This window comes from Notamacropus eugenii, chromosome X (assembly GCF_028372415.1).
Source record: "Notamacropus eugenii isolate mMacEug1 chromosome X, mMacEug1.pri_v2, whole genome shotgun sequence".
Taxonomy (NCBI): Eukaryota; Metazoa; Chordata; class Mammalia; order Diprotodontia; family Macropodidae; genus Notamacropus; species Notamacropus eugenii.
Genome location: NC_092879.1, coordinates 98,885,464 through 98,908,237, shown reverse-complemented (window position 1 = coordinate 98,908,237; position 22,774 = coordinate 98,885,464). Strand labels below are relative to the sequence as shown.

Here is a 22,774-nt window from a genome sequence, read left to right as displayed (position 1 = left end):
GTCTGTACAGGTCTGTGCCCCATCCCAGAGCTGAGCTGAGCCCTGCTTTGAGGGAAGCCAGGGAGTCTGTCTGGAGGTTTGGGTCCAGCTGGCTGCCTTCTCTGGCCTTGCTCCCCTTGAACACCAGATATACAGAATGATGCTCCCAGCAGTGAGTTTCTAGCGCTTCCTTATTCTGGGACCTTCCTTTTAGCGAAATGTGGGAACCCAATCCATCAGCCTTTTTCCAGCTCCCTGCCCTTTGAATCTTCCCTTCTCCCTTCCTGGAACCTCCTGCCCTCATGTGTGGAGAGCCATTTTCAGTGTGGATATATGGAATGCAGAAGAGATCTTGGTTCACCACCCATTCTAAGATAGCTCTAGCCTTAGCCCTCCAGTATCACTGGTGCCAGGGAAGGAGCAAAGTTGGACTTTACTCTTGGGACTCCCTTCTCTGCTGGAAAATCTTAGAATTGGAAAAGAGGGCTGCCACCAAAACAATGTCCCAGGGCCTCTGGTTCCTTTTGTGTGTGACTTCGTGGGATTAGCAGTGACTGGACCTTCGGGCTTGGGGGTGGGGAAGGCCAGGTCCAAGGATCTGAATATATCTTTAGAGTCTGATGAAGGCTCAAGGATTGGGCACACGGGCTTTAAGTCTGCCTATGGCCTAACCCTAACCCTCTGCCCTGGTCCATGAGGAAGAGTGGGTAAAGGCCAAGATGTGACCCAGATCCAAGGTGTCTGTCCAAGTCAGGGTATTAAGGAGCTCTGGGACCCAGGCCTGTGGTGAGCGCCTCTGTCTATGTTCATCCCCCTATGCCTCAGCCTCCATTCTCTTCTTTACTTTCTGTGTGTGTGTGTGTGTGTGTGTGTGTGTGTGTCTGTCTGTCTGTCTGTCTCAGAGGGAGTCAGAAGTGATCCCCAATGACAAGCTAGTTATCAGCATAAATATTCAAGAGACTCGGGCTTATCAATTTCATGTCCCTTCAATATCCAGCACTGGCAGGGGGCCTGGTGCTGAGCTGGCCTCATGAGGTGTCCCTGCCATCAGGGAGCCAGGATTGTTTTTATTTGCCCTGAATCTGAGAGAGAATTCTGAAGGAGCACTGTGAGCCTCCAAGGCATGAGCCCATCGGATTTTTGTGGTGTTCACTGGATTTTGTTTGATTTTCCTCTGCTCCTGCAGCTCAGAGAGCCCCAGGGTGTGTGAATGGTGGGGGGGCCCACTAAGGAAGATTGATTTCCCAAGGCAGGCCCTCCTGGAGTGCTTCCCATTTCAGTCATCATAGCCCTGAAGGTCCAAAGTCAGCTTGTACTCTGGGGGAGCCACAGACAGGCCTTCCCTTCCAGGCAGAGTTATTTTGGCCCAAGGCCTCTGTCTAGCTCCCTCGTACCACCCCCTCCCCCATTCTGACAGGTTCCTGCAAGATGGTGAGAGCACCCTGAAGCTCTCTTCCCACCCTGCCAACTTGTGGAGGGCATTGGTCTGGTCAGAAGTTCACTCAACAGGGAGTAAGGGAAGAGTGTCCTGGGGGGAGGTGGGGAGAGCAGGGGTGCCCTAGCCTGGGAGTGGTGGAAGAGTCCAGGCTCCTCTCAAACCCACTTTAAACAAATGATGAGGTTGGTACTGGACTTGGCCCTGGATGTAACCCAGGAGGGGGAAGCTTGAAGCCGCTTCTCTGGAGTCCAGAGGGAATGAGTGACTAGGGTGTGGCTGAGGGAGGACAGGGCTTCTCCCTTGACCTCCCTCTCTCCCTGGCTCTAATCCAAAGAGCCCTTGGTTTGGAATGTTCAGTGTCCTTGGGCTGGCTCATGGAACTGGACAGGGTAGCAGTTTATGGCCTGTTTGTGCCCCTCTGGATGCCAACAACAGCCAGTCCTTTTCTGGCCTTTGCTTGAGTCTTGTGAGGCACTGGTGACTTTCTTGACTCACTGAACCCTGGGGGTCTTAGGCAGCCCTGAAGTTAGGGTCCCTAGGAAGAGAGCACATAAGGTTATACCTGGGCTTTTCAAGTGAGGCTGAGAGGCTGAGTGCCATTCAGAGCCTTAGGAAGGTTGGGTCAGGGCATCTGGTACTTGGGACAGAAGGCTGGTAGGTAGGGTGGAATCTGGCCTGGGAAGGAGCTTGGGGGCCTTTGACCTTTGAGTCATTTTCTGAGCCCAGGACAAGTACTCAGCCTCTGTCTAACTCTAGGGACTGGGAGGAGTAGACCCAGGGTTGATTTCAAAAGAGACCACCAGGCTACAGTGTACAATACACAAGAGGAAAGCCCAAGATGGTTCCCCATTGGGCAAAGATCAGAGCCCATGGCAAGAAAGCCAAACTCCAGAGGGTGTTGCTGGTAGAAAGGGTAGCAGTGATTGAGAGCCCCCAAATTGGAACATCAGAGGGTGAAGTAACCCAGGACTCCTGTCCAATGTGGACTTCCTAAAGGTAGCTGTCCTTTGTGGTGGACTGTTGGCTCAGCCCCCACCACAACCCCCCTGCTCTCTGCACTTACATGAAAGGACTGCCTTTCCCAGGTACAAGTCACTGAATCCTTGAGTTGGAAAGAACCTCATCCTCCCCAAAAGGCCCTTTCAGTGGCACACACCCAAGTGGTTATCCAACCTGTGCTTAGAGATCTTCAGTGTATTTGCAGGGGGGAAGGGGGAGAGGGGACCAAGCCAGTGGGATACAAAGCAGGTAAGTTAGGAAAGGCTGGCCCCACTGGGCAGGGAGGGACTGCCCCTCAGAACATCACTCTTGCTGTGCCTATATACAAGGCAAATGCCTCCCGCCTCCTGCCCAGAGATCCTGGGTCTGAGGTCCAGGTCTAAGGACCAGGACCCTAATCACTCGAGGCAAGAGGAAACAGGCAGGTCTGGACAGGCAGGGCAGCCAGGTGGCACAACAAGGTGGCTACCCCCCCATCCCTCCCTGCTGCCTTTTTGGTGCCAACAAGCAACAATTTGGAAAGAGGCCCGAGGAGAGCAATTGAACAGATTAGGGAAATGGAGTCGCTGATTTATGAGGAAAGATGATATGAGCTAAATATAGCCACTTTGGCTATACCAGCAGATGGGCACCCAGCAACCCCTGCCAAGCTGGGGGAGGGGAAAGGAGGTAGAGAAGCAGAAAACTGAGCACTACCCTAAGGTGGAGAGGTGGGCACGTGCAGGAGGTGGCAGCTAGTGCTCTAAACCCTGCTTGGCAGCTTGTCCAAGGAAGGTCATGGTTTGGCTAGACTGGCTCTCCTCTGGACAGGGCCTGACATGTGGGTGGGTCGACTTGGCATTCAAGTCACTCAACAAACATTTAGTAAGTGCCCACCATGTGCCAGGCACTGTTGCCTCCCTCGGCCACAGATTTCTTCTGACAGCTGTCATGCTTCCCCCGAGCTGTCTCTTCAGTTACCAGTTCTTTGAGCCAGTCTACATTTGGCATGGTTTCCAGGCTAGGTCTGGAGGCAGAGGACCTGGGTTCAAAGCTTCCCTCTGATGCTTCCTAGCTCTGGGACCCTCTAACTCTCTGTGCCTCAGTTTCCTTCTCTATACAATGGGGATTGTAGATACCTCAAGTTCCACAACCTCTTCCAAAAGTACTTGCCACACCGCTGCTTCACAGTCTCTTTAGCCTCCTCCCCTCCTTACCAGGCTCTGGGAATGGCCATCAGCTAAATTGCCATGTGGACTGGTCTGGGTCAGGAGGAAGGGAATCTCCCAGGTATCTCTCTTCTGCCCATTTCAGTCTAATACACCACTGCTGCCTTCTTCCTTTTCCTAATTGTATCGAAAGAGGGAGTGTGGCAGTCCTGGATTCAAATACTCCTCCTCTCCCTCAAAAACTCAAGCTCCTTTCAGCAGCTGCTCTAGGACTAGGCAGACTCCCTATACACAGCAGCCACTCAATGGAACATTGTTTTTCAGGGAAGAAGGAAGGGAAGGAAGATGGGGATCAGGAGAGAGAGAGAGAGCAGGGAAGGAATCCAGGAAGCCCCAGCCTGGAGGCCACATTGCCTCCTCCCTGACTGAGCTCCTCTGCTGGATTCTCAGCTGTCCTGAGCTCTGGGCCTCTGAGACATAGTAGTTTGATCACATGTGGCTGGTGAGGGCCAGACCTAGAGAGAAGAGGCTGGTTCCGAGGGCCAGACTTTGACACTACTCTCGTACCTTCCTCAACTCAAGCCCTGATTGGAGCCCAAGACCCTGAGAGCAGCTCTTCTCTGGGTGTGTCTGTCTCTCTGTGTGCCTCCCCCTCTCCCCCTCTCCCTTTCTCTCCCCGTCTCCCCCCTCTCCCGCTCTCTCTCCCTTTCTCCCTCTCTCCCTCTCCCTCTCCATGCACCATGGCCAACCAGAAGCTGGCAGGACCCTCCTCCCCAGGGGGCCACCTGTGCCCAGTGGGCCCCTTTCTGTGCCCTGCTCTGCCTCTGCAGTCTATTCCTTCTTTGCATCCCCTTATTATCAACCAATTTGGGTGAATTGTTGTGATCAGGCCAAGTGAAAAATACCGCCGCTATCAAGCCACACTTAAGCCAGAAATGTTTTGTCACTGTTGATGGAGTTTTCCTGGGGTGCTTCCCCACCTGCTCCCACCATCAGGAGGGACTGCTCTCCCCAGCTGGTGCCGCAGCCTCTGTCTCTGCTGTTTCTGTCCTTATGTCTCGTCCATGGGTGTCTCTCTTGTCTACCTACATGAGGGGGACCCTTGTGCTTGAGCGTCAATGTTGAGAGTGAGCAGGTGAAACCACCCTAGGGAAGGTCTGAAGGTCAAGGGTTCTCAGTTGTCCCTTCAATGTAGTTAGAGGTTCTCTTGGAGCTCTTGGGACTCTTTGCAGACCCTGGGAAGGGGGCCTTGGCCATGCCCTGCTTTCCAGGGAGGGACAAAAGGTATCTGAAGAGGGGACATGGGGTCTGGAGTTCCACCCCATTCCAGAATAACTTCTTTCCTTTTCCTAGCAGTCCCTAAGGCATCTAGGGAGTCTGAGAAGCCACATAGGGGGAGGTCTCTCAGCGCTAGAAGTTGGGGCTAGAGGCTTGGGGTTGGGAGGTGAAGAGGCTTTGAAACAGCTGGGCCCAGGGCTGCTCCCAGGACTGAAGGGGCCTCTTCAACTGCCTCACGGTACCATTATCTTCTGGGGCTCTGGGTGAGGCCTCATTCATGCCACACTTGGTTGGCCCTGTCTCTGGGGGGCTGTCTCTGCACTGCCAGCTTCCCCCCCCCCATACACATTTGGTCCAGCTGGGTGACTTACGTTCACTTGTCATCTGTGTCTTTTAGAAAAGCTTGAAGGAAGGACTTTTACTGAAACAGACCAGCTCTTTCCAGAGGTGGAAAAGGAGATACGTCAGGATTCGAGGAAAGACACTGTATTACGCCAAAGACTCCAAGGTTTGTGCTGGGAAGTTTCCCCCTTTTCCTTCTCTGTCTCCTTCCTTTTTTCCCTCTCCTCCTCCTTCTGTGTTTCTCCTGGATCCTGCCATCTGATAGCTAGGGACCTAGAAGAGTCTGACTTTCCATTCTTCCTTCTGTCCTTCTGTCTCTCCTTCTCTCCTTTCTTCCTTTTTCCCTCCTTTCCCTCCACATCTCTCATGCACCTACTGCATGCCAGGGGGCACAGAGACAAAGCCAAGCACATGCATCCTACTGTAGCAGGCCCAGAGCCATGTGCTCTAGGCCTTGGATCTCCCTGACAGAGGGTACTCCCAGTGGAGAAAAAGTCTCTTCTGCTGTGCAGATTGGTCCCGGACTTTTCTGTGCTGCTTGGGGCACATGACCACTTGGTAGCAGAGACTTGACCTCATACTATCCTGGCTCCAAGGTGGGCCTCTCTATTCATTGTTCTAACTTGATAATAACAGGGTCAAGAAAATTAAGGAAGGGCCAAGAGCTCACAATTGGGAGATGGAGTAGGAGTGAGGGCAGGCTTCCTGTAGGAGATAGCACTGAAGCTGAGCCTTGAAGGAAGCTGCACTTCCAAGACAAAAGAGGTGGGAAGTTTGTGAGGAGGAAGGCCTGGAGATGGGAGATGGCGAGTCAAGTTTGGGGAACAGCTCTCCAGGGCAGCCACTATGTACAGACATCAAGCTCTGCAGGCAGTAGGGAACCATAGCAGGTTCTTTAGCAGTAGAGGGTTGTGCCTCAGGTTATTTTGGTAGCCAGGTACCAGGCATCCGTAGACAGTGCAAAGAAGTCTGCAGGCTTTGAACAAGGTATAGCCAGTCTGGGACCTGGCCAGAAAATGGAAGCTAACTGTGGTTGGCAGGAGACAGGTCATGGGGAGACATCTTCCTAGGATGTTAGCCACCCCGAGATGGCTTGTCTGAAAACCCACCAGAAAGCCTCCAGTATGAAACCCAGCCAGCTGATTGGTTCCCATCTTCTTGCTGCCAGGGCCCTCTGACCCACACTGGAGTGACGCCATATGCCTTCAGAGGCTGACAGAAGGCCCTAGTCAGAGGAAAGGGAATCTGACCAGCTGACAAGAGGAGAGCTTCTGGACACGTGACTAATTGAAAGCCCTGGATCCTGGGACTATGTGACCTCCCCTTTCGTGGCCAGATGCTAGCTGTGTGACCCTGGCAAGTCACTTAACTCAATTTACTGTGCCTCAATTTCCTCATCTGTAAAATGGGGGTCATGGTAGCCTAGGATTGTTGATATTTGTAAAGGGCTCTAGAAACTCATGCTGTTATCAGCTTTTACTCCTCCTGTCACCTCCTTCTGGCCAAAACAGGACCAGAGATGGGCAGCTGCCTCTCCCCAGTAACATCTGTCTTGTCAGCCTCCTGGTCCAGCATTCACACCAGCCTTGCCGACCTCTTTTCTGGCCACATCTCCCCAGGCCCATCATTCCCTGTCCCCAGTCTGGGGCTTGAGATCTGGCCTAGGAAGTTTCCTCTTCCTTGGTTCATCCCATTCAGATCTTATGGAAATATGATTCTGGCATTCAGTGCCCCAGTCAACATTTGGAGGGCCTTCGAGCTGGTCCAGTGGGGGGGACATGAGGCCGAGACACACTACAGGCCAAGGTCCAATTAGCTGCGCCTTTACATGAATGCTGAATTGTAGCTTTCCACAGCACCATTTAGAAATCCTGGGGATGGGGAAAAGGTGAAGATCAGTAGAAAGGAGAAGGCTTCCTGGGAGAGGGGGCATGGAGAAGACCGAAGAGGACATTCCAGGTGTGCATGTGGGGGTAGGGGGAGGGGACACAGCATGAGCAAAAGCCCAGAGGTGGGAAGGTGAGATAACTGGATGTCAGGAGGCAGGAACTGTGTGGAGAACCTCCAAAGGCAGCAGATCCTTTGTGCTGAGCATCAGGGGACCATTTACCAGCTTGCGGACAAGGGGGTGATTTGGTAAAAGCAGCATTTGAGAAAGATTAACCTGGCTGAGTGTGGAGGCTGGACTGGAGGCAGGGAGACCAATGAGGAACCTGCCCTGGGGATGGACTAGAGAGGACAGAGGAAGAAGGAAGCCAGGCTGGAAAAGAGGGTGGCACTTCCTCCTTATAATAGTGACTTTCTAAAGCCCTTACCTGGTATTCGGGGTCCTCCCCTACACAAAGCCTGGGCTACAGAATCCAAAACAATTGGCTGTGTCAGGATGCTCTCTGGCTGCTTTCTTGTGTCCGGGTGTCTGCCCCCTCTCTCCTTTTTGTCCAGTCCAGTCTTCTTCACCTTTTAAGACCTACCTCTGCCCGGCCTAGCTCTGCTCCACCTGGCCCAGCTCTGCCCAGCTCAGGCCGGCTAATCCTGGAGCAGGATTTGTCTGTGCTCACTTTAGCTCCTGGGCGAGCGTCAATAGCCTTCTTTCCTACATGTGACAAGGGCTCCAGAGATGTCCAGAGGCCTGGGCATGTGTGTCTTTGGAAGGGCCCGAACCCCCCAGGGCTCCTTGTCACCCCCTTCCCGAATCAGGTGCCACCTATCTTCGATTCTCTTTGGGGACTCCTTCTGTTGTCTGACTGCACAATAGGGCAGTGTCCCTGCCTGACCTGCTGAGCCCACTTCTCTAATGCTTTGTGCTTTATCTGTTATCACCTTTGAGCAGCATTACAGCACTCTGTGATAGGTTCCACAAAGTCTAGTGTTAGCCTCATTTACAGAAGAGGAAACTGAGGCACCAAAGTAAAATGACTTGTCCAGGGCCCCACAGCTAGTGTCTGAGGTAAGATTGGAGCCCAGGTCTCCTTGACAAGTCCTCTGTCCCTCCAGTGTAGGGATGACTATCCCATTTTCTAGATGAGGGAGCTGAGGCAGGAGAGGTGACCTGACTATCCACAGTCTCCCTGATGCCAAAGCCAGTTGCCCAATGCAAGGCTTTCTTCATGCCCATCCCCACGCCTTGTGCCTTCCTGACTGTTCAAGAATAAGAACCTGCTGTCAATGTTGGTCAGCTGAGGGGGTTCTGGGCCTGATGTCCCATGAGTGCTCATTACTTGTGAGGACAGAGAGAGGGTGACCTGCCCGTAGTCACAGATCTAGCTAGTGACTAAGGCAGACCCTCTGATGGGCTGAAGCCATTTGTGTTTCTGGGGCTCCTTTTAAACAGATCCAGTTGGAAAGGGAGGCAGTATGGCCTGCTGCCATGGGCTGCTGGGCAGTGAGGAGGGGCCTACTGCCAGGGGGAGGCTAGCGGGGTAGAAGACGCCCACAGCTCTCTGCAAACATGAAGGCAACATCCAAACTCCAGCCACCGTAGTGCAAATTCTTCTGAGCAGGAAGGCTGGCACTCTGGACAGGCTAGTCTCCCTTTGGCAGCCCTCCACATTTTTCAGGCTCAGAACAGGATATTCAGTAGTGAGAGGCAGAGTTAAGTTTTGAACCCGGGTCCAGTGGCTCTTTCCACTCTGAGGAGCTAGGAAATGATGAGGGCAAGGGCCCTGATGCCAGCCTCAGGAGCCCTTTAGGGGCAGTCATGCCAGAGGGGCCAGCGCAGCTCTCAGCTGAGACTTAAGGGGGGTTATTCTCGGGGGACTGCTCTCCCTAGAGGTTAAGGTCCTTCTGGGCCACATCCTCACTGAATACCTCTGTGCTTGCTCCTGCTACCCCATAACCCCTGCCCCATTTCCAGCCTGAGTTAACACCTACCCCAGAAAGCTCAGCCTAAGGGTGTGCTTCCTGGCCTAACTTTTCCTGGGCACCCACTCCCAAATTTGAGCCTGCTACCTTACAGTTCTCTCAACTCCCACAAAGCTCTGGGCTTCATCCAGCACCAAGACTAGAGTCAAATGTCCTTTGTTGCCTGACTTTGTAGAACCAGGAAGGCCTTTAGAAATAACTTCGGCCAGCCCTTTACTGGGGCCCTTTCTCTTCACTGGGAACTCTCTCCCTCATGATGCTGCCCTTTCTGGAGAAAGCTCAAGTCCCTTTATGACTTCCCTACCTCGCCACTCCTGCCTTGGAAAGTCAGCCCTGGGCTTGCCTTCATGGAGGTCTTCAGATCCAAGCTGGAGCCCTGTAAATTGGGAATGTTAGGACAGGGAGTCTGCGTCTGGCCTGGCCTGGCCTGGCCTCAGTGGGCCCTGGCCTCCCTTCCTACTACTCAGGTCCACACTCCCAAGTCTCATTATCTTGACAGCTGGCCATTAGTAGAAAGGCCCCACATCACCCTTGCCCATTGCTCTTGGCTTTGGTGGGGAGCTAACCACTCGATGTCTCACATCTGCCTGCTGCTGGGGGTGGGGGAGAAGAAGAGCTTCTGGTCCACTGAGGCCTCGGGGCCTGCCTCGTTAAGCAGAGATGTTCCTTTTGTGCCCTTCTAGTCCCTGATCTTTGATGAGGTCGATCTTACTGATGCCAGCGTGGCAGAGACCAGCACAAAGAACATCAACAACAGCTTCACGGTAAGCGGGGCTGGGCATGTGTGGGGAAGGGCATTGACAACGCCTTTGCCAGCGAGGGCGGCCTCACAAGCCCAGTGCTAGAAAACGCTGTGTTCAAACTAGTGGCTTGCCTGCTGAGAAATGAAGCTTTGGGGGGCACAGTATTGGTGCATCCAGCTCCCACATCGGATGAGATTCTGGGGGTAGGGGTAGTGCTTGAAATAATGTCAGTGGGACACATCAAGACCGTAGGAGTGAGTTACAGGAAAGTGAGCATGCGAGCAGCAATGGAATTTCAGAGCTGAGAAGGGCCCCTGGACAGAAAGGCCTGGAGGGAGGCCTTGCCTTATGTGCTTCTTCAGTGCTCCCTCTCCCTGGGGAAATGCCAGCAGGCCTGGGTTAGGCTTGCCCCCTCACCTGACAGATAATAGCTCTCCCCTGGAGTGCCCACCTTCTGCTCTGTGGTGCCAGAGGAACCAAGGATCTGGCTGACTCCCCTCCATTCCTGCCAGGCTGGGCACAGTAGCTGACAGTGCTAAGGTCACAAGCTTCCCTTTGGAAGTACTCATCTGCTGGGCAGGCCCTCACCTTGTTCCTATCAGCATTAGGTCTGGTGCCCTCTAAATGTCTCTGAGCATTTAGCCTGGAAATACATATGGCCTTCAGAGGCCATACCTGAGAGCAGTGCCTTGGGTCCTTGTGAGTAGTCAAGGCAGAGGCAATGTTCATAGCAGGTTCTCTGGAGGGCCAGTGTTCCCAGCCTCAGCTCCCCTCACCACCCTCACCCTAGGGACCCTAAAGTCACAGAGCTATCTAACACCTGGCCATGGCTTCTTGAATAGGTGATCACCCCATTCCGAAAACTCATCTTGTGTGCAGAGAACCGGAAGGAAATGGAAGATTGGATGGGTGCCCTGAAAGCTGTCCAGAAGTGGGCAGCTAATGAGGTAAGGGGAAGCCGCAAGAAGCAGCAGCTCACTCTGGGGACCAATCTCCAATTGATGGCATTAACCAGAAAATAATGAGATGGAAACAGGGCCTTCTGGTCAGGGGGCTGACTGTCCCCTGGTCGCTCCCCCGTGACCTGGGGCAGATAGGTGGGCCCAGGTGGACACTTAGGGCTATGTGCTTGCGTGTCTGCACACCTCACCAAAGCAGTGACTCAGCCTGCCTCAGTACCACTCACAAAGATAAAGAGTCAGTTCATCAAAGGACAGTCCCTAATCGACTCTAGTCTCTTGTGGAAAGGAGGTGATAAAAGAGTGGTCCATAAGGCAGTGGCAGAAGGGGCTCTCTCCCCTTTCCTGAATCAGTTTCTCCAGGCCAGGTTGTGGTGCTCAGAAAACTGGACTTGGAGAGGTGGCCAAGAAGTGGGCCCACCAGGGTTTGTGACCCTGGAGGCAGAGCCATGACCAGGTGGCTTGACCCAGGGTGAGGGGCTGAGCATCCTTCAAGTTCCAGTGCTTCCAAGGTCAGAGGACCTAAGGGAGCACAGAGCTAGAGCTGGGAAGGACCATAGAGATTGGCTTGGCCATGAGGCTACTGAGGCCCACAGGAGGAAAGAGAGATGCCCAAGGTCTCACATAGGATTCACGGTTCGAGCTCAGATCTAGGGGAGGACAGTTTGGGGAAATGGAGGCAGCCTCTAACAGAAGATGGCCACCTGGCCCTGCATCTGCAGATGAGGAGGATGGAAGTTATGCAGAGCATATCCCTGGCCATACCATGTGATTCCATCGCTCCTCCCCCACGTCTCTCAGCCCTGCCTATCTCAGGATCACGTCACCTCTCACCCCCACAGTGAGGCAGGCCTTCCATTTGGACACGTCTGTCTGACCAATGACCAGCGCACTGCACTGCCCCAGAGTATCTGGGCGTCCCTCTTGCCCCCAGGAGAGAATCCTAATCCCTCTGGTAAGCACAAGGTGTCTCCCACTGTCTGGCTCCAACTGACTCTTCCAAGCTAAGGACACCTTATCCCCTGGCCAGATTGGCCCATCCCACTCTCCCTCCTCACCTTGGCCTTTCCTCAGCCTGTGCCCATGTTCTTTCCCTCCAAAAAGCATGGGGGCACACACTTTTGTGTCCTGGCTCTGAGCCCTTACCATAACTGAGTAGCTCCATCCAGATGCCCCTGGGGTCATCTGGGGCCTGGCACAGGGTGAGTCCTTTAACCCAATCTTGTGGGCTTGGTTTGGGTGCTTAGGAGCACTGACCCAGGATGTGGGCTTAGGTGGCATTTGGTCTGAGGAGACTCTCCCCCTATATCTCAGGGGGCTTTGTTTGGCCCCAGTCACCCCCTCCCCTGTAACGTGGCATTCCAAAGCAAAGCCTGCGCCAAGCCTGGGCCGGAGTCACTCTTGCTCCTGCTTCGGTGACACTGTGGCAGCCCTAGCCTTCTAGAAAGGATGTCATCACATGGTTGGCACTGTGGAGGATGTCAGGATGGATCGTTCCCTGAGTGCATATGAGCAGGGCCCCATGCTGGGAGGCCCAAATCAGCAGCAGGGTGACTGAGGGACAAGTGTAGCCTCTGCATCTGGACACCCTCTGACTTGCTGTGGAACTCTCGATAAGCATCTTCCCCTCTCTGGGCCTGAATCTCTGTCTGTGAATTGGGCAGCCCCTGTCCTATGGATGGCTTTTGCCCTTGTGAATTGTGAAGTGTCACAAGGAAGGGAATGCTCTGTGGACAGAGGGAGAGATAGAGGCATCCTAGAGTAGACAAAAGCCCAGAAGTGGGCAGCTGGGGAGCAGCATGGCCACAGCAGAGGGCCCTGGCTGCCTAGCTGTCTGGAAAAGGAAGGTGGGGGTTGCACACCTGTGGGCTGCCTTCAGTGGCAACATAGGAGTATGGCCTTTATGTAACAGAGAGAGGGAAGCATGGAAATGGAGGAGGGGTCTCTGTGTAGATGGGCACCTATCCAAGGGAGAGATGCTGGTGCCAGGCCTGGAGCTGAGGGTGCATGACCCAGTGTGCTGGGTTTCTGGGCTGTGCCAGTTAGCAGCTTTGCAACCCTCAGCAAGTTCCTTGAGCTCTCTCACAGCCTCAGTGTTCTCATCTGTAGAATGGGGAGGATGATGATGATGGCGATGGAAATGACGCCAGCCTCACTTCCCTGGGTTGGTGTCCACAAGGCTGTAAAGGCGACTTGCTATTATTGTTGGTACATAGAGTCTGTACGTGTAAAGCCATATGAGGAAGGGGTGCAGCTTGCCACTGACAGGGTCGATGAGGCAAGGCCTCACCGTGTTGGGGGCAGCCTGTCTGGGGTAGAGGAAGCCCCCATTCAAGGGAGTGAACACAGAGAGGAAAGAGCACCTAGGGGGAGAGGAGGTAGAGGCATTGGTGCAGGTAGAAGGGAGGGGGTGGGTGCAGAAGCCAAGGGGCCGAGGAGTAAGCAGGTGATGCGGAAATAGAAGCAGTAGTGTAGACACCTTGTTCTGGACACTTGGCAGTGAAAGGTTGGTGGGCACGTGTGCCGCGGGGGGAGCCCCTGGGAGGCCATTGATGTCAAGGGCCTGAGTAGATGGCAGAAAGTGGGGTCAAGAGCACATGGGCAGTGAGGCTGGCCCAGCTACCAGTGGAGTCGGAGTGCATTTGGGTCCCACTGGGGCTGAGCTCCGCTAGCAGCCCCTAATTGTGTGCTGCCCCTGACTTGCATGCACATGCATAAGGTCCCTCTCCTCTCTCTCCCTTCCCTTCCCCCTCCCTCTCCATCCTTTTCCTGTCTCTCCCTCCCCCCTCACTCCTGGATCTTCTAGCAGCTCAAAATATGATGTCCAATCTCCTGCCACGCATTAATCTCCCTCTTCTATGGTCTCCTCCTCCTCCTCCTCCCCCAGCCCCCAGAGGCCCATGTGGGCCAGCCTCCTGCCTGGCACAAGTAACTGCCCTCCTTGCTCCACCCCCCCTAACAGTCACCCTCCCTCTCCTGGATAAAATGAGGGCTCTTCCTGCAAATCATTTCATATTTTGGTTTCAGCACAAAAGGGCACGTGGGGTATTTGGAGGCTAATTGAGAGATGTTGGTGTTGGGCTGGGAAAGCATGAGAGGACTGACGTGCACACTTTGCTCTCTCTCAATCCATCCCTGTCTCAATCTCTGTCATCAGCTCAGGGTAAAACGGCCCCCACCCACCCAATTTGCTCTCTGCCAGCGGTCCCAGCATCCCTCTGTGGAGCTGCTCCACTGGCCTGAATCTATTTGGGAGCGATATTTAGCTGACAGTGAACTCTCTCTGTTGGCATTTCAGCAACGTTGAGCTTAAGACTTGAGCAGTCAAACAGACTCTGTCCCATGTGCCCCATCTCCACACTCACCACCAGGAAGTGAGTGTGTGCTTGGGGGCTAGAGAGAGAGGCTGCAGAGGGCCCAAGTCCAGATGGGCTGGCCACATTTATGTGTGTGGAAAGTGACATCTGCTCCTGTGAGGATACCACAAGGCTCGTGGGGGGCAACCGATCTTGGCCAGTGCCTTTAGGTTCGCAAACCACCTTATTGGGGAAGGGAAAGGGAGAGGAAGGGAATAAGCAGTTATCAAGCACCTACTATGTTCGAGGTACTGCTGAGCACCTTACAAAGAGGATTGAGGATTGATGCTCCTCACACAAAAACCTGGGGCAGCCCAGGACTTCCTCACTCCACAGTGCACCCCACTTTCTCCGTTGCTTCATCCAGTGGCAAATGAGTGAGCCTGGTGGTTATTGCTGTGGGAGTTGAAAAGAGACTGGGTAGGGCTGGACAGGGAAGGGAAATAAGGGTTTGGGCTGGTCTTTGTCATGGAGTGCAGAGAGAGGAGACCCCTGTGATGATCTAGAACTGTGGGCCCCAAATCCAAAGATATTGGAGCTGGAAGATGCTATCTAAGCTCTCAAGTCTAAACCCTTTACACATGTGAAAATGTAGTCCCAGGGCAGGGGAAGTTACTTGCCCAGGGTCACGCAGACAGCAGAGCCAGGTCCCGCCATACCACACCTGCCTCGAGGATGGAGAAACGTTTGCTAGAGATGAGCAGTGTTTTTGAGGAGAGGCTGAATGGTGGAGGGCAGCCACAGCAGAGCCTTCCTGTGGTGGAGACATATCATAGAGGGCCTAGAATGCCGGGGACCTGAGACTTTGGCCTGAAGACAGAGGGAGATGTGCCCAAAGGGGCATTGGGGGAGGAGAAATGTGCCAGTTTGCTTCCATCTCACCGAGAAAATGACTTTGGTTGGTGTTAGAATAGGGGTGCAGGAGCCCAGGCAAAGGCCTAGGGGTTGGCATAGCTTCCTTTGCCTGAGTCATGCCCCAACCCAGGCTGGCCAGGAGAAAGGAAGGAGATGAGAGAGTACCCACAGCCCCCTCCACCTCTGCTGCTACTGCATACCTGTACGAGAAACCCTCCAGGCTTCTGTGCATGCTGTGCCTTGGCACACTGTGCCAGCCTCCTCTCCAGATCACTCTTTCCATCTGTTAGCTCGTTATGCTATTTGGATAATGGGGTAGTGCTAAGTGATCTCTGAGGACTGTGCTGCTCTGGCCCTGTGATCTCATCTAGCCTGAGAGGCCTGAACTCAGTTTCCCATTGGCATCTGAGAGTGCAGCCGCGCTGGGGTCTCCCAGGTATGAGGGGCAGGCAGGGAGAGGATGGAGTAGGCCCCAGGCTTCAGGCCGGCCCCGGTTGGGATCCAGTGGAGAAGGCCCTCATCTGGCTGGAGACAAACATGATCTTATGTGAGGGAGGTGCTGAGGGAGCTGAGGCAGACAGATGTTGGTGACTTGCTCAAGGTCACACAACCAGGAAGTGTCTGAGGCCTCATCGCCCCACGCCTTGCCTTGGCCACTTCCCAGAGCAGGTACGTCTTGGGCAAATCCTGGCACTGACACTTACTTGGCGTGTGACGTTGGAGCTTGAAATGCTCCTATTATTGTTGGACATCAGAGTGTCATCTTTGGTTGGCCCTCACCCAGCATGGTGCCCCCTGCCCGTAGCTCTACTGGATCTCTGACACTCTAATGTTCCCCCCGGGAAATTTACAGAGGCGAAAAGCAAGCTCAGGGCAGCTAGAGCTCAGGGCAGAACCAGGCAGAGACCCCCCCCCCCCACCCCAGAATGCCCAGTAACTGTTGACTTCAGGCAGCTTTCCTGGAAGGAGACCCAGGCTGGTGCAGCTGCGTTTTCTCCTGCCGAGTCTCAGCCACTGCTGTCTCCCTTGGTGCCAGCTGCTCAGGGCCTCCATCTGCACTGGTGAACGGTCTGTTGTTGTGTTCAGACATGCAAACAAGCATCAAAAACAGGCATCCAGGAAACTTGCCCGCTATTTCCAGCAGGTCAGAAGTGAGATGGTCACTGAGTGGAGCGCCGGCTTGCAGGCTCCTTTCTCATCTCCTCATTCCACAAGGGTTTTTTCTGGGGCCTGTTGGCTTAGCGGGCTTCCTTATGCCAGCCTCACTTCATAGATGTGGCCCTGCACATATCTGCCATTCCTTTGTGTGTGTGTGTGTCCATTCTTCGTTGCTGAAGAAGACCACACCATCAGAGAAACAATGACATGACTTGCCTTTGACTTTGTTTTGAGTGAAGGAGGGCTGTGCTGGTCACCAGCCTCACTTCTCCTCCAGAGTCATCTGAATCCAGTGACCAAATATTCATCAGGATGAGGCAATGGGGGTTAGGTGTCTTGCCCAAGGTCACACAGCTAGTGAGTGTAAAGTGTCTGAGGTGAGATTTGAACTCAGGCCCTCCTGACTCCTGCACTGGTGCTCCACCACTGGTGTACCACCTAGCTGCCCTGCCATTCCTTTAGGGGTATAGGGAAAAGAAAGGTGGGCATTGAGGTGGGAAGTCCTGGGTTCAAACCCTACCTCTGATCCTTCCTAATTGTGGGCAAGCCACTGAGCCTCCCTGTGCCTCAGTTTCTGCATCTATAAGATGGAGTTAGCATGACCTGGACTAGCTCTGCCATAGCATAGTTGTGAGGCTCAAAGCAGATAGCAGTTCCAGAGTCTTTGTGGGATAGAACCACCTCCGTGGGTCCAAGTCGAGCCCAAGCCAGCCCCCAAAGCCCAGTCATGGGGCTGTGGGTCCGAGCTAACAGGAAGGCTGTGGCCACGCAAGCTGACCAGCACCTGTATTCATTGGCGTAGAGACAGTATAGTGTAGTAAGTAGGACATGGAAAGGGGAGTCAGGAGAGGAGGGGCAGGTTCAGATCCAGCCTCAGATACTTACTGGTGGTGTGATCTGGACCAGTCACTTCATCTCTGTCTTTGTTTCTTCATCTGCAAAGTAGGAAAAGAATGGACTTAGTGGCATGTAAGGGCCTTCCAGCTCTAAGTCTGTGACCCCTAATGACACTTGTAAGCGTTGCTTCCTACAGGCCACATATGGGCTTAGAAAATCACAAATTGTCATTATCTAGTTTGGGTTGTATTTTTGTTGACTTGGTTAAACCTTTCCCAGTGACATCACAATCAGGTTCAGTGCTGGAATTTTCTGGGCTTCTAGCTTGACATGTGTGGCCAAGCCCCTCATTGTACAGATGGGGAAACTGAGGCCCAGCACAGGGAAGTGACATGTAAAGGTCACATAGATAGGACTGACAGCTCTTCCATTCAAACTAGGTCTCCTGATTCTCCAGTCTTTTCCTCAAAGACTGAAGAGCCCCTTTCATTGAACAATTTATCCTTCATGGGGAGGAGTCTCTGGCTGCAGGGGATTTCCACTCCCAGTTTTTAGTATTAAAATGCCAAATACTGGGGAAGTCAACTCTAGATAGTTCAGACTGTCTCACCTCTAGGCCTCAGTTTCCTCCCTGTTAGATGGGCCACATAAGAATCAGTTGAAGCAACTGGGAATTTTGAGGCCATAGAGGAGAAGATGGGGCAGGGAGGGGGAGGGAGAGGGGAAATATGCCAAGAACATGAACCAGCCTCCACCTCATTCAATCCTCTCATTAGTCTTGGGAGGATACTTATCTGCTGTCATTCCTATTTTACAGATGAGAAAATTAAGGCTGAGGAAGTAAAGTGATTTGCCTAGCTAGGCTCACACAGCTAGTCAGAGGCAAGGTTGGAAACCCAGGTGTTTTGTCAGCCCCAGGTCTCCTGGGAGGAGTCTGTGTCAGTGCTGATTCTCTCTCTCCCGGGGTCCCGTGGGCCCCTCCGGTCACCTTACTGTCCCTGGTCAGCCATGCACGCAGGCTCTTGACGTCTCAGGCCTCGAATCGGGCACTGGCCCGCCTGCCCAGCCTCCTTCCTTCCCCGGTGGCTGAGATGCCACCATAGTGGGACCTTGGGCTCACTGCTTAGAAGGCCAAACAAGCAACTCTGTGCACGCTACCATTTTTCCAAGCTGTTCTTGTCAGCACATGCTCAGGAAGCTAAGTGAATGTGCTCGGCTTGTCCGGGCCAACACCGGCCCCAAAACTTCTGGGGATAGGGACTCTCGATCATCTGAGTTCCTCCAGGAGGCAGAAGGTCTGAGCCCAAAGGAGAACATGTGCTCCAGGGGGAAAGGCACAGACTCCAGAGCCCTGCTTGGGACCTGCTACTGCCTACCTGCATGCCCACTTCCAAACCTCTGATCTTGTGACACTTCCTCCATCTGTCACCATTGCTGCCCATAGTGCTTCCCTCAGAGGCAAGGAGGCCCAGTGATGGTAGAGCCCCTTGTAAGCCTTCAAGCTGATCCAGTCAAGGAGACAGTGAAGTGCACTGGGTAGAGCCCTGGCCATGGATTCAGGAGGGCCTGAGTCCAGTTTCCACCTTACAGAGACTAACTGGGTGTTCCTGGGCAAGTCATTGATCCTCAGTCCCTGCTTCCTCACCTGGAAAATGGTTATTATAATGGCAGCTCCTAGGTCTCAGGGCTTACCCAAAGCTCCAGGGAGAAGACCTGAGTCGTATTCAAGCTCTGGTAAAGGCCTGACTCTCTGATCCTGGCTCCCCTGGCAGGCATCAGCCTGTGCTATGCCCTGACAGGAAGCGGTTTGGGAGGAAGCCACTCTTGGGCCTGAGGATGGGCCCAGACAGCAGCAATGATGTCCTTGTCTCTGCCATGGCCCCATTATCTCCGCTTGACCTTCCAAGCTGTGGCTATTTGGCAGGTTGGGCGGTGAGGCCCATTTCTGATCTGGTGTCTGGAGAAAGTCTTGTCTTGGCAAAACTGGGCTCTCCCTGGTGCCCCCCATGGACACTAGGCTTCCATTCTGTCCTCATTTTACAAAGGAGGGAATGCGGGGGTGGGGTGGGGGCTGGCACCCAATGCTACTGTGGAAAGTGGGCCAGCAAGGATTCCAACCCCTTCTCAAACCACAGAGCTGGCCTCTCAGTCTCCTTTTCTAAGCTTCATGCTTTCCACTCTCTCAAATAGGAGGAAATTCCGCTAACCCGTGGCCCACTCCTGCACCCTTCTCATCCTCCCCCAGGCTTCTGTGGGCCTCCCCCACCCTTAGTAAGAAGCTCACACACAGCAGCCAATGCTGAACTCCCCACTGCACCACCCAGCCAGCAGGAAGCCCCCATAATAGCGAATGTTTGTTGTAACAGAGCGCCAAACAACCTTTGTGTTCTTCTGGGCCCATGGCATCTGTCACAGGGGGGAATATTTGATCTCTGGGAACCTGGGAAAGGTATTGCCCTTGGCTCATGGGCCAAGGTTAAAGAAGGTTGACAGGATATCTTTGTCAAGATTTAACCCCATCCCCACGCCCACTCCTGATCTCCCCATCAGAATGTCAGGAATAAAAATCTAAAGGAGAGACAAACAGAGAGGAGGGAGAGAGACACAGAAAGGAGGCAGGGAGGGAGACAGAGACAGAGAAGAAATCCTGGCAATGGAGAGGAAGGTGAAAGGCTAGGACTGGGGAACACTGTGCAGCAGGAGATGATCTGGTAGCTGAGAAATCTTTGGGCTGCCCTCCCTCTCTTCTCTTGACCTGTTCATAATGAAAGGCAGCTGGGATTGAATGGAGTCCAGATGACCTGAGTTCAAGAGCTCCCTGTGTGACCATGGGCAAGTCACTTCTCCTGAGTCTTGATTTGATGACTGTTGGGGGGAGTGGGCCCTGGGATATTGTGGTGGAGAAGGCTGTCGCCACTCACGTGCTGATCTTGGAGGGGAAGATGTGGGACCCCTAGTTGCCATGCTGTGGGCAGGGGACTCAGTTCAGAAAACAGATCCTATACAGGCCTTGGAGCAAGGTGGCTCCTCTCTCCCACAGGCCACTGGGGGACAGCAGGTGTCAGGCTGGGCACTGACCACTTGTGGGCCTGGGGAACAGTCAAGTCAGCTCATAGGTTTTACGTGCAAAGAAAAGCAAGTGATGACCCTGTCCCCAGGAGCTCTCAGTCTAAGGGACAACATGCAAAGAAACCATGGAAGGGGACCATGAAAGGCTTGTTGAAGGGGGGTGTAGGGGGTGGCAATTAGTTGGGACTTGAAAGAAGCTGGCAGGTGGAGGAGAAACGAGATAGTTCTAGGCATGGGAATTGCCAGTGAAAATGCCCAGATTCAAGAGATGGGGCATCTTGGTTAAGGAATGCCAGGAGGCCTGTGTCACTAGATCAAAGAGAACATGGCAGTGACAGGAAGATGACATGGTCAGACTGGCACTTTAGGAAGATCAAGACAATAGCTGACTAGAGTCAGGAGAGATGTTGTTACAGTAGCCGCAGTGAGACCACTCAGAAGGGGAGAGGGCTTGGGGGGCGGGGTAGAGGAAGGAGATGACTGAGCTTGAGAGACCAAGGATGCGCTGTGGATGCTAGAGGTCTGGGCACCTGACTCTGGAAGTCACTGCATAGTGAGGAGCCCTGAAGCGATCTGTGGGAACCAGTGTGGAGAAGAGATGGGGGGGATGGGACTGTGAACTCCTTTGATCTCGGTCCTCATCTGAGTCACTGCGTTTGGCCCATCATTCCGGGCAGGACTCCACAGTGAGGCGTGGAGGGGCCCATGTGGTGTCCACGTGGTGTTTTCTAGAAGCATGGGGGGTCTCTCTCATTTTGCAGCATTTTCAGCTGACATCGGATCACTTCTCCAGCACTCACAACTGGTACACGTGCTCTCACGCCCGCCCCACCTTCTGCAATGTCTGCCGGGAAGTCCTCTCAGGGGTCACCTCCCACGGCCTGTCCTGTGAAGGTACTTGGGGTCCACCCGTTTGACTTGGGAGAGGCCAGAAGGGGCAGGGCCAAGATTGGTGTCCAATGCTGGCCTCCACATGCAGTCCAGCCAGGAGCTTGGTGAATGGGGGGGCTGGTGGGGAGGTAACAGTCCCAGTCCCTGTGATATAAATCCTTTTCTATTTTCAATGGCCTCTCACCAAATGACTGGATTTTATTGGTCTCCCTGAGAAGGCTGGGGTCATGGCAGTTTGAATTGTACCTACCAGCAGCTGGGATGGAGGATAGAAGGGGAAGATGGCCTACTTTTCCTACTTCTCTCCCCTACTAACACATTCTCTGGCTTCTCTCATAGTGTGCAAATTCAAAGTTCACAAACGGTGTGCTGTGCGAGCCAGCTCCACCTGCAAATGGACCACCCTGGCCACCATAGGCAGTGAGATCATTGAGGATGAAGATGGGGTAAGTACAGACAACAGCCATCCCACACACTGGCTAGGCCCCTCCACCTTCTGCATGGGTAGCCCACGTGGGGGAATAGCTAACATAAGGCAGTCTAGGGCCAGGACCAGGCCTCCTCTCTTGCCTCAGTGACCCATTGCCCTGGCTGTGGCCGCCATCTTGTCCCTAGCTCACTGACCTCCTCAGCTCAGAACTGGGGCCCCCTGTACTAGAACCCTGGCAACTGCCTTCTCCCCACCTCCACCCACTGCACTTGGACTCTGGGGGAGCAGGGCCTTGACAGAGGCCCAACACCTTGGTGAAGTGGGTCTTGTGCCTCCTTCCTTACCTCACATCTTCAGTTCTATATTGTTTTTCCTGTGCAGGTGGCAATGCCCCATCAGTGGCTGGAAGGGAACTTGCCTGTCAGTGCCCGCTGTGCCTCATGTGACCGCATGTGTGGCAGTGTCCGGAGGCTACAAGACTACAAATGCCTCTGGTGCAAGGCCATTGTAAGGCTCAGTTTGATCCTCCTGGGGTCACTGATTGGGGTGGGCTCTTTGTACAAACCCCTCCCCCCCATCTCAGTGGAGTTGTCAGGCTTAGGGTCAGAGGTTGAGCACAAGAGCTGGACTTGATGTTTGAGGCCTTCTGGCTCAACCTTCTCATTTTACGAGGGGAGAAACTGAGGCCCAGAGAAGTTGACTGTTCACCAGAGTCCAAGCCATGATTCAAGGCCATAAAGCCAATAGTGTTTTCACTGCCCTACAGCTGGATCAGACATTTCTAGACAAATGGCAGATGAAGGTGGTGGCCTCTTCCCCAGAGTCCTCTTGGTAAACCATGGTCCTCCATCAGCTACCACCTGGAACCTCCCACTTTGGTCAGATATTCCTTTCCCCCCTTGGACTTGGAGGCTTTCAGCAACTTCCAGAGCGGGCAGTATTGTTTACTAGATAGACTTTAAACTTTAACCCTTCCTGGGTGGTCTCGCTGAGGCTCAGTTTTCTCATCTGTAAAATGGGGATCATAATAGCACCTACCTCCCAGAGTCACTGTCAGTGGACATAACAGTAAAGTGAATAGTGAGGATGTCCCTGGAGGAGAGGCTGGAGCCTAGGCCCAAAGACTCTTGAATCCAACTTGAAGACTCAGCCATAGGGGAACCTTCCCCAGGCAGATATCCCTTACCCATTCCCCTTGTGTCCCCCCGCCCCATCATTTCAGATTCATGGTACCTGCAGAGATCAGTTTTCCAAGAAATGCCCCCTGGGACAGTACAAAGTATCCATCCTCCCACCTACAGTTCTGAACTGCATGGACTCAGATGGTAAGTAACTAACAGGGTTTCCCCTCTAAACAAGAAGGAACTGACTGCCTGCAATATGGGGAGGGAGATGCTTGGATGAGAGGCAGGTGGCTTCTCTGACCTTCTA

At 53.6% G+C, this 22,774-nt stretch overlaps 1 protein-coding gene across 1 annotated transcript in view; it reads left to right on the top strand.

The window, feature by feature from the left end:
• Positions 1–5,245: 5,245 nt before the first annotated feature.
• Positions 5,246–22,774, top strand: part of DGKK (diacylglycerol kinase kappa) — a 50,598-nt gene continuing 33,069 nt past the window's right edge. The window contains exons 1-7 of the mRNA XM_072626826.1: positions 5,246–5,350; positions 9,729–9,809; positions 10,631–10,735; positions 20,784–20,916; positions 21,253–21,359; positions 21,725–21,850; positions 22,566–22,668. Coding sequence (XP_072482927.1) covers positions 10,682–10,735; positions 20,784–20,916; positions 21,253–21,359; positions 21,725–21,850; positions 22,566–22,668 — 523 coding nt within the window. The 5' untranslated portion in view covers positions 5,246–5,350; positions 9,729–9,809; positions 10,631–10,681. The remainder of the gene's footprint in view (positions 5,351–9,728; positions 9,810–10,630; positions 10,736–20,783; positions 20,917–21,252; positions 21,360–21,724; positions 21,851–22,565; positions 22,669–22,774) is intronic.